We start from the raw sequence: 10,948 nt of genomic DNA on the forward strand, positions 1-10,948 counted from the left end.
TGTTTGCCTCATGCAGAAAACTTGCAATGCAAGGTGGAAATTCTATGACAGAAAGAGAGTGTCCAGATTCAAATAATGACTAGTGTTCACTTTTTTTGCTGGAATATGGAAACATCACGTTGTTGCTTTTTTGACATAAAGAAAAGGGGTTTGGTTTTGGTCGCTCACAGTGCTTTAAACTTCGGTTTGCTCTTTTCTGATGTAAATTTTTATTTGTTCTTAGGGATGGCATAGAATTTGCTTTTAAGGAGCCTAATCCACAAGGTGAGAGCCACCCACCATTAAATTTGGCATTTCTTGATATTCTCAGTGAGTTCTCCTCAAAACTTCTCAGACAAGACAAAAGAACAGTGTAAGTATTTTCTTAATATTCTTAGTATTTGTAATAAAACACATGCATCAGAATAAACATTTGTGTATTATATTCATCTAAAGTGGAATCTTTGACACATCAAGGTAAGTTTACACTAACGTAGTCAAGTATACTCACAGAGGAGAAATTATATTTATCATTATTTTTCATTTTGTGGTGCATGAACAGAAATTGTATTCTGGATTTGCTGTTAACTAGATGAGAAACACAGGCTGATAATTTCCGCGGTTACTTACCTTGACATGGTAATATTTTCTTACAGATTTTTTTTTGCATCTCTGTATTTCTTGTTTCATTTGAAGGTATGTTTACTTGGAGAAGTTCATGACCTTTCAGATGTCTCTACGAAGAGAAGATGTGTGGCTTCCTCTGATGTCCTACAGAAACTCTCTATTAGCTGGTGGGGATGATGATACCATGTCAGTGATCAGTGGAATCAGCAGTCGAGGCTCTACAGTAAGAAATAAGAAGACAAAGCCAGCAACAGGCAAGCGGAAAGTACCTGAAGGTAGAACTTCTCTCATCTTTACATTTACTAGAACAGATATTCATAGAAACTGCACTTACTGTTCCATATTTTTTAGGGTGACTATATTGGTATGCCTTAATGTGTTTTTTCAGAACAGGTAACTTCTGACCATGTGCGTCTTAGTGGGAAATGTATTCATTTGGTTCACAAAAGGAAATAAGGGCACTACACAGTGTTAAGTCATACAATATAAAAGTATAGAAATGCTCCAGCTAGTGAATATACATCCAGGCCTTTTGAGGCACATGTAAGACTCTGTGGCAAAAAGTAGAACAATTGATTGTCTCTACCACACATTTAATTCATGTTTCAACATTCACTTTTAGACTAGTGTGAAAAAAGCTTGAGGGATGTTGTGGGTGTGTTTGTTTGCAGCTGAGGAGAGCAGCAGTAGTGACAGCATGTGGCTGAACAGGGAGCAGTCCATGCACACCCCAGTGATGATGCAGACCCCCCAGCTCACCTCCACCATCATGAGGGAGCCCAAGCGGTTGCGGCCGGATGAGAACTACATGGGCGTGTACCCCATGCAGCCCGAGCACCACCAGCCTCCCCTCGACTACAAGTACGTACTGCAGTAGGTCTGCTTTGTCTTAGTGTCACACACAAGCCACTACATGTTTAAAATACAATAATGGTCTTTTTAAGCACGCAAGTAACGTGGATGTTGGCTCAAAGGCAACAGGAAGAAGCCGCGCGACAACAGCAGGAGAGGGCAGCCATGAACTACGTCAAGCTGAGGAGCAACTTGCAACACGCCATGTGAGTGCAGTGGGGAGGGGAGGGTATAAATGCAGGGTAACATCTGCATCTTTTAAGAGGCATACATCTTCTGTGCTTAAAAGTTCTCTGGATTCTTAAGGACTCTGTGGTTGTACAGAAAAAAAAATACATGTTACAAACAAAAACCCCATGGGCATATGTATTGAGGAGCTTTTCCTTCCCTTATTTACTTTTGATTGTTTTATTTCCAGTACTTCATGTAACATAGTTTCAGTAGGGGCTTTTTTCTAAATACAGTGACACCAATTAGTATAATTAGAACGATTCCTTAGTTTTCTCATAAGAGCTGATGTTTTGTGTAGAATTCATGAGGAAGGAGGGTGAAGGACTGTGTTTAGAGTATTTGTAGTGGTTTTACATATCTAGTTTATTTCAAAGACATTCTTTTGGCCTTATCATAAGGCAAAACTTAAGTTCTTTCTCACTTGAGCATGAATTAGGTGTGGAGTAGATCTGGTTATAAGCTCTCACAGCCTCTCAGAATACCCACTCAGCAGTGTGCCAGAGTTATCTAAACTGACTTTGTTAGGCGTCCTCCCACACTCTCTGAGTGTCTTCTGGTTAAATACCAGCTTCCTTTAGTAGTAGTAGTAGTGCATTTATTTCATTTCTGTTTTATCTAATGGAATTATAATTTGTTGGGATGCCCCTACTGAGCATTATCTTTTAAAGAGATGAAATTTAACTTGATTTAGTGCTAAACAGAATTGCTTTTCATTTCAGTCGACGTGGCACAAGTCTAATGGAAGATGATGAAGAGCCAATTGTTGAAGATGTGATGATGTCATCAGAAGGGCGGATTGAAGATCTTAATGAAGGCATGGATTTTGACACCATGGACATAGACCTAGTAAGACATTTACTTCTCTTTTGAGATTTGTATTTCTGCTTTTAAAGTAAAATATTTTAGTTTAAATTTTCCATCCAATAAAACAGAAATCATTCTGGTTGCGTTCTGCACTGTTAAAGGGCTGTGCTGTTGTCTGTGTACAAGAGCCATCTGCTCCAACTGCCATGCAAAAAGCAAGAACACTTCCTGTTATAACTAATAACATCTGTCCCTTGTGAAATTCTTACCCCTTGAGAGTGCAGCTTCACTGACTACAGTGTAAAACCTCTGCTTTTCTGGTGAAATTGCACCTAACCTGTTTGTTTGTTTGTTTGCTTTTTAAAGCCACCATCCAAGAACAGGAGAGAAAGAACAGAACTAAAACCAGATTTCTTTGACCCCGCCTCAATCATGGATGAATCGGTAGGTTCACTTATGTAAGGGGAAAAAATGGAAATCAGTCCTAAAGCTGCCATACTGCCTGACTTCAGATTTTAAATGGAAAGAATGCAATCTTCAGGTTGGCATTGTTAGCTTATTTTGACTGACTGGTACAGTAATTCAGCTCCATACATTCTGGGCTAGTCAGTGCTCCCTGCAAATTTATAGGATTTTTATTCTTAATATCCATATATAGCTATGTAAAAATTTAAAGCCTGTGATTCTGAGCAGGAAACACATCTGTTATGGAAAAGACCCTTGCAGAGGCTGGTAGCAAAGAGCATTAGAAAAATGAAAAAATGTGCATATATAATATGAAAGGCAAGTTTCCTGTTGTGCTGAGCTTAGTTCAGTGACTGATGTCATTACCAAATGTCAGCATTAGATGGTTTGCCTCTTGTGTTTTTCTTTTTTTCTTTTTTTTTTTTTTTTTTTTAATTGGCATATTTACTTTTGTACATAAGTAAAATAATGGAGGAAATAAGAGATAATACAGATATCTGTTTATAGAGATGAGAGGTATTTTTTCTTTCCATATAAAGTTTTAGGTCCAAAACATCCGAAGTCTGTAGTTTCTGCTTGCAGTTGCCCTTTTATCCGACTTGGTAAATCTGCAGTCTCTATTCTCTTTTAAAAATCTGCATGAGGGATTCCTTCTGTCTTGAACCACTTGTAAAGTATGCAGCCATTTTTGACCTTGGGTAGCTGGTACAAAATTACACTGGAAATAACAAGCTGCAGCAAGCCAGCAGAGGACAGTACAACAAGGCTTCCTGGGAATCTTGGACAGCTTGGTGGAATTTGGAAGATGGTTATGTATTTTTTACAGTATTGTTGCAGTGTGAACCTGTTCTTGTTTATGGGAGAACGAAGTCCTAAATACTGTTTTAAATGCAAATCCATATATTTTGTACCAGTAGGGCTTTGCTTTAGTACTAATCAATCAGTTAGGTTGTGTGTCTGGCTGTTGTGTGTTCTGTTCCTGAAGTAACACCAAGAAAATCTCTTGCCTGTTCTCTGACCTTCTGGTTTACAATGGTTCTTCCTCTACTCTTCTCCATTTTCCCTGGACTGATGTGTGAAGTCCCAGTCCCGTTTTAGTGTGGCAGGTTGCAGGTGACAGATTTGGGAGCCCTTTGAGCCTCCCTCCCCGCCGGAGCCTTTGGCCGGCGCCGCGCCCTCCCCGGCCCGCAGTGCGCGCTGCGGCCGGGCGGGGGCAGCAGCGCCGCGCCACCGCCGCCCCTGGGCACGGCACGGCACGGCACGACGGGGGGACACGGCATCGGGGTGAGCCTGCGGTGTCAGGGCAATCACTTCATACCTGGGAACCATCCTTAGAGCAGCACAGGAACCGGGGTGAACCCAGCAGCCAGTGGGCAGTGTCAGGGCATTAGTTCATAGGGCAGCAGCGCTGCGCCACGGCCGCTCCTGGGGACAGCACGGCACGGGAACCGAGGAGACAGGGGGACTGGGGTGAACCTACAGTGTCAGGGCATCAGTTCATGGGAACCCTCCTCAGAGTAACACAGGAACTGGGGTGACACGGGCACTGGGGTGAACCCAGGAGTTAGTGTCCATCAGAGCATCATTTCATACCTGGGAACCATCCTCAGAGGAGCACAGGAAGCACAGGGAACCCAGCAGTCACTGTGCAGGCATCAGTTCACAGGGCATGGCAGGGTGACATGGGCACATGAAAACCAGGGTGAACCTACAGTGTGCACTGTTGGGGCATCAGTTCATGCATGGAAACCATCCTCAGAGTACCAGGCACCAGGGTGAACCCAGCAGTGTCCAGGCATCATGTCAGACATGCAGACCATTCTCAGAATAACACGTGAAATCAGAGCTGAATTCAGCAGTCAGTGTGCAGTGTCAGAGCATCATTTTCATACATCAGACAATCCTCAGAATAAAGTTAATTTGCTTATTCATATAATTTATTTCAGAGGTCCCTTATTCTTGGAGTTGTTGCACTTGTTTTTAATAGGTGTAAGCATAATAAAGCTGTATATTTTATTCAGATGCACATGGTTTATGATCAGACTTCTGGTCTGATATGCCAGTTATTGCTGGCACCAGAGGTAGCCTTGTGTGCTCTATTGTGGGAGGCACCCAAAGTGAATGTAATTCAAAGAACAGTAAAAATTGGTTTGTAAACAGATAAATATGAACAGCAATGCTAAGGTTCAGGAAAATTTAGTCTGTTTTGGCTCTTGCTGATTCTATAAAGTCCTGTAAAAGCTAGGACAGGCACAAAATCTGGGGTTTTTCTGGCTCATCAGAGGTCACAGATACTTCCATTGGCATAGGAGGCTGTAGGGCTTGTTCTCACATGGGAAGTGGAAACGGATGCTTTGTTTCAGAAAAGCTTTTTCTTTCCCTTGTTACACAATCTCCTGAAGTCCAGGTGCTTGATTTTACCTGATGATTGTTTATTTTTCACTGTCTTCCTGACAGAGTGGATACATTTCCTGGGAAATGTTGGATTTGTGTCCTATATATAGATTTGATGTGGTTTCTGTAGTTTGTGTGACCATAGATACTGCAGCAACAGCCAGAGTCTGGTGTGTTTTTTCCCCTGGTAATAACACACTTGATTTCAGGTTAATGCCAATAGAATGTCATTGTTAAAGAAGTCTGAGATAGGCACCTAACTAAAAATTCTTTTGCAATTATTACCTAAAGTAATTAAAACACAGACTTTATTCCTACTGGATCTAGTTATTTTCAAGTGTGAGAAAAATATTTCTAATGAGTGAGGAGCCTTTTTCATATTATCTAAATTAGAAGTGTGGTTAATCTGGTTTGGAAGAAAAATAAACTTAATAATGCCTTAACATATCTTGAAGTGTCTTAAATTATATATTAATTGCTTTGTTATTTGTTAAATGTGTATTAGACTACAAATTGACACCATTTCTAACTTTTTTTTTAGGTTCTTGGGGTGTCAATGTTTTAATACCAGAGCAGCAAATAAATCAGTGGTGAAGTCATTTTCTAAGTGGAAGAGGAAGTTTTTCAATACAAAATTGTGGTAGATACAGTGAAATTCTGAACAGATTTTTCTCTAAGGAGAATGACATGCTTTCAAGATCAAGTGCATTGAAGGGGCAGTTTTGTTTGCCTGAAAGAAAAATGTAAAGGACAAGTAAACAATTTGAGGATAAGTTACGCCTTTTGTTGGAAAAAAAAATCAATATTTTATTTATGTGCTATCAGTTTATTTCTGGATCATAAGAAGTATTCCCTCTGAGTTAAATCTTACCAGTCTGAGAGGTGTTTGGTACAGATTTGAGCCCTCTCTCTCCATTTGCTGGCTGTAGTAAATAAATAATCATGAGCTCTGCTGGATTGCTGGTCACATCCATGAACTGTAATACAGGGATTGGTTTTCTCACAGTGATAGAACGAACCAGAAGAGTTGTCAGTATTTTCAATTAAATGCAAACTTCAGCAACACAAGGTTTGTATTAATTAATCATGAAAAAAAAAAACAACAAACATAAAGCAGAACTTTAACAGCTTCTTAATCTAAAACACAGTTTTTATTCCAAAAGCTTCATGTTAGCCTTCTCAGAAAGGTCCATAAGCTATAAGCTACAGAACGTAACAATTTCACTCTTGCTTGCCCATTACCAACCCTGAAAGTTTGCTTGTCCTTTAAGAAAAATGTAATGTTGTGAAATTCCTTCCAGTAGTGCCACTGTATTTTGTCTCCAAATAAAAGAAGCTTATTGTAGTATGTTTGCAGAAAAATTCTAAACAAAAATTATACAGCTTATTAGAGTGTGGGAATAGGGATCTAAATTTTAAATAAAATTATATATATATATAAATTGGTGCTGATTTTATAATTGCGCAGTTTGTTTAGTTTTTTCTTACTTTTAAATTCCAACTTAAAATTATGAGGTTTCAGAAATATATTGAAAGTTTAACAATGTTTAAAAATAGAAGAGCATGAGAATTCATGCTTTAAAATGATTTTTAAATTTGTATTTTATATTGTTTTATCTATCTGTCTTTGCAAGCAGTCTTCAGGTTAAAGATACTTCTAACAGGTTACAGTACATTTCCTCTATATGTAAATTAGATTGGATAATAGAAACTCATAAACAACCCATAATATTCTTTGAAAGCTAAGCTTTAAACTTCGTTTTGTGTCCATTCACAAATAAATCAAATTTGGTCTAAAACAGAAAGTGGATCTATGCCATTTTGCCATTGACTCATTTTGCAAGGCTTAGGCAGCTAGACATCATTTTAAAGGAAATGTTAACTTATATTACATATGTATATTTTTTGTCAGTTGTCTCTCAGTTCTTGAGGTATATTATTTTAATCATTCCATGCCTTAATACGCTTGCAATACACGAATCTCCCCAAATGGGTGAACACAAAAAGGCTTCCCGTTTTTAGACTCAGAAATGAAACATTGGGCTGTGGTAGCCAAAAACCATAGGTTATCTAAAGGATCATGATAAAATATAACTATTTTACTAGGTCATGGGGTAACAACAAAATCCGAACTAGATCTGCCTAACTCATTTTACATAAATAAATACTCTCATGTCTAAAATACTGCCTATATTATTTTCCACACCACTGCATTTAATAGAACTGCTGAGAGGACTGTATATATGATTTTAAACTTAAGTTGATTTTTCTTACTCTTGAAGGAGTGTTTCTTTGTGAAAGCAGTTCTTACAGCTTTGTTTTCAACCAGCTAAAAATGTTTTATATATTTACCTTAACCTGTTGTCCTCCACATTCTATTGTCCTAATTGTACTGTTTTCTGATTTGTATTTATGTCTTGAGACAGTAACTTTTTGAATAAAAATAAACCTGCAGTATGTTGTATGTTTGATCTTTTTAAATTGGGGTTATGGGAGGACAGTGAAGAAAGGGGTATGAGTAATGCAAATGTTATGTTTATAGAAATCAAAATCTTTTTCCATGTCTTTTAAGTGTTTGTCTCAGAGTTGGGATAATGTATGAAAAACTGCACTGTTTTATATTTGTAATAAATTGTACAAGTTTTTAAAATGTGAATAAAGCACTAATTGGGTAATAATTTAAAGCAGAAAAGTTAATGCAATCATGATTGTTTTAAATATGCTTTAATTTCAGATAAACTTGTTAAAAGAATTAGTGTAAATACAGAGTGAGCTTTTGAAGAGGTTAGTACCTGCAAATAAAATTTTTAAAATTTGTATAGAACTTTTACATGCCAAGAAAGCAGTGGTTAATTATTTTTGTGTTATGTTTTTTAAAGGTGTATTAATAACCTTTCTCTCGGTTTCTTTTTCCTAATAACTATGGTCTGATTTTACTCAGAATGCTTTTGATTCTTTGCCCATTGGAGATGCTGTACATAGTCCAATGGAAATGCCATTCAGTGTGTGAGCTCCTTTCCATCCCTTAAATTGATCATACACCTGGTAAACATTCTGAGCTTCATTGGCCAGACAAGGGAATGAGGGGAAAACCCCAAACATGGAAGACTTCTTTCTGCTCCAAGACTTTTTAAAGCAGGAATTTTAAAATCTTAGAGAAAGAACACTTCTAATCCTTGCTAATGGAACTTTAGGAGTTTTGCATTGGTTTTTATTTTAGTTCTTATTATTGCAAATGTTCATTATTCCTGTCTCTAAATCCTGCTGTAAGTTCAATAGTATCTTGTGTAAAATTGTTTTAGTAGGTTCTGAGTTTATAATGCAAGAAAAATACCTTCACTATACAATGTAAAGTCTGTTCAAGTTAAACCATTTTAATACAAAAGCCTGTAAATGGAAGAAATTGGAGTTTTTGAAGAGAGATATGATAAAAATGTAGAAAAAAGCAAACTATTCAGAGAAAGTAAAGCCTCTCCTCTGGTTTACCAGAGAGGCCACAGGGAAGGTATTGACACAGAATGAATTTCAAAGGAATAGTCTCCACATATTCTGTAAAAAGTATTTCTTGATATTAAACAACCAAAGACAAAATGTAAGATGTTAGTGATGGCTGTTGTTTGTTTGTTTGGGTTTTTTCTCCTTTGGTTGGTGTGCTGCTGATTCCTGGAGTGTGTTAGAGGTCCTAAATCCCCATCTTTAATCTCAGCATAACTAAAAAAACACCTCTTGAAAATCTGCTCCCCTGTTTTTCCCCCAGTTGAGCCATTGTCCTTATTGGGATTTAAGGACAGCAGTACAATTAACTTCTATCTATACTGGAATTTTTAAACTTTGATTCACAACAATGCTTTGCTGCTTTTTTACCTAGAGTTGTATTTATTTTTTTAAATAGTCTGATGAATATCAAGGACTTGTTCTTTGAAGCATTTGTCAAAATTGTGAATTTATGCTTCAGAATTCTTTTGATAAAAGACAAATTAATTCTTTATATTTTCAATCCTACTTAGCTGCTTCAATTTAATATTTTTTGGCCAATTTGTGATACTGAAATGTACCTTATGCCATTTCCTCATATTTCATAATCCTGTGTAATTTCTTGTCCTGAGATTGTTTAATTTCATATGTATTTGTTGGCATCCAAAAGGGATCATATTTCTTACGGAGGTGGATGATGACACATACTTGGAAAACAAGGTAATGCAGGACAATACTATTCTTTAATAATGCTACTTTAAAAGTAACAATTCCATGTGGATTGCCTGTCATTTTCCTCAGCTGTCCTTCTTTCCTGTATGCCTGCTTCATATTGCTGATATTTCTTGAATCTATTTCCTTGATTAAATCTCAATTTTCATATTTCTTTAAAGTTTTTACCAGTTGTTACAGCTGTTGGAAATGGTGCCTTCCAGTCAGCGATTCAGTTGCTGCTTTTTGTTGTGGTTTTTTGTAGCTGCTGCCAGGTTTTATGGATGTAAATCACAGTGGCAGTACAGTGGTAGGGAGCTCTAATTGTGCTCAGAAAAATGATCCAAAGCAGGTTAAAGTGCTTGGATGGCTGACAGAAAGTATCCTTGTCCTTCAGAGAGTGTGGATATTTCTTTATTGTCATCATGCTTCCCAAAGCTGATTGTGTCATTTCTTCTGGGCTTTTCTCAGCAGTTTTTTGATTGGAAAATAAGAGGAAAACTCATCCTGTTTTGCGTATATTACGTGTTTTTGTTGAAGAAGAAGCTGCAGTTACCAGGTTAACAAGTGGAAGTTGTGTTCAGCTGATAACAGCTTGAATTCTGCACTTGCAGAAAAGTTATTTAAAAGAACCTAATAAAATCAAATGTAAAAGTAATAAAACTTCTGGAGGCCCAGAACATCTCAAGTGAGGAAGGAGATGTGAAATTGGTAGTTCCTTTGTGAAAGCAAAGTGACACAAGGCTTGGGAAAATGGATGAGTGAGCTGGCAGTCTCCTGTTCCTTGGGGTGGCTGGTGACAGGTGGGGGATCAGTGCCCACAGCAGCAGCTTGTTCCCATCTGGGGCTGTGAGTACAGGAGTTCAGCACAGTCTCCTTGTGCTCACCCAGCCCTTCCCCACACTCACTCAGTCCTGTGCCCTTAAACTCTTGTCCCTAAATCCCCTGTGCCATCTGTAGGGCCTGGGCTGTGGGGTGGGGGTTAGCCCTGTGGGGTCGGGGGGAGCCCTGTGGGGTCGGGGTGAGCACTGTGATGTGGCTCCTGCAGCTCTGGGAGGGCTGGGTGGGCTCAGGGCTTCAGCTCCCACCCCAAGCTGCCCTGCCCTGCCCTGCCCTGCCCTGGGGGTTCCATGCTGACAGCTGCAGCCCTAAATCCTGGCTCTATTTCCCACCCCATATGGCTGCCAGGGAGCCTTGCAATTGGCTGCTGCTTGGTGAAAAGCAGTTAAACCACAGTTCTTGAGCAACCCGTGCACACATCTCTTATTATTTTAACGCACCCTTTTCACAGGCTTAAATTCTGTTTTCTTCTTTTCAAAGTGCTGCACTCCACCAAGAGCAGAAAAGCAAACCACATCCACTTGTTTGTCATCTCATGCACAAAAGCACTTAAAGATGTGGCATATCTTAT

General features: G+C 38.6%; 1 protein-coding gene across 3 annotated transcripts in view; it reads left to right on the top strand.

The window, feature by feature from the left end:
- The window catches only part of STAG2 (STAG2 cohesin complex component), a 64,758-nt gene extending 56,952 nt beyond the window's left edge, over positions 1-7,806 (top strand). For 2 of the 3 annotated variants that reach the window (XM_083876530.1, XM_083876531.1), the window contains exons 28-34: positions 224-352; positions 676-881; positions 1,278-1,467; positions 1,551-1,664; positions 2,409-2,535; positions 2,860-2,937; positions 5,894-7,806. In XM_083876530.1, coding sequence (XP_083732656.1) covers positions 224-352; positions 676-881; positions 1,278-1,467; positions 1,551-1,664; positions 2,409-2,535; positions 2,860-2,937; positions 5,894-5,917 — 868 coding nt within the window. In that variant the 3' untranslated portion in view covers positions 5,918-7,806. The remainder of the gene's footprint in view (positions 1-223; positions 353-675; positions 882-1,277; positions 1,468-1,550; positions 1,665-2,408; positions 2,536-2,859; positions 2,938-5,893) is intronic. The other variant, XM_083876532.1, reaches the window with a different exon arrangement.
- The last annotated feature ends 3,142 nt before the right edge of the window (positions 7,807-10,948 follow it).

Source organism: Zosterops lateralis (genome assembly GCF_965231275.1).
Source record: "Zosterops lateralis genome assembly, chromosome: 21".
Lineage (NCBI taxonomy): Eukaryota > Metazoa > Chordata > Aves > Passeriformes > Zosteropidae > Zosterops > Zosterops lateralis.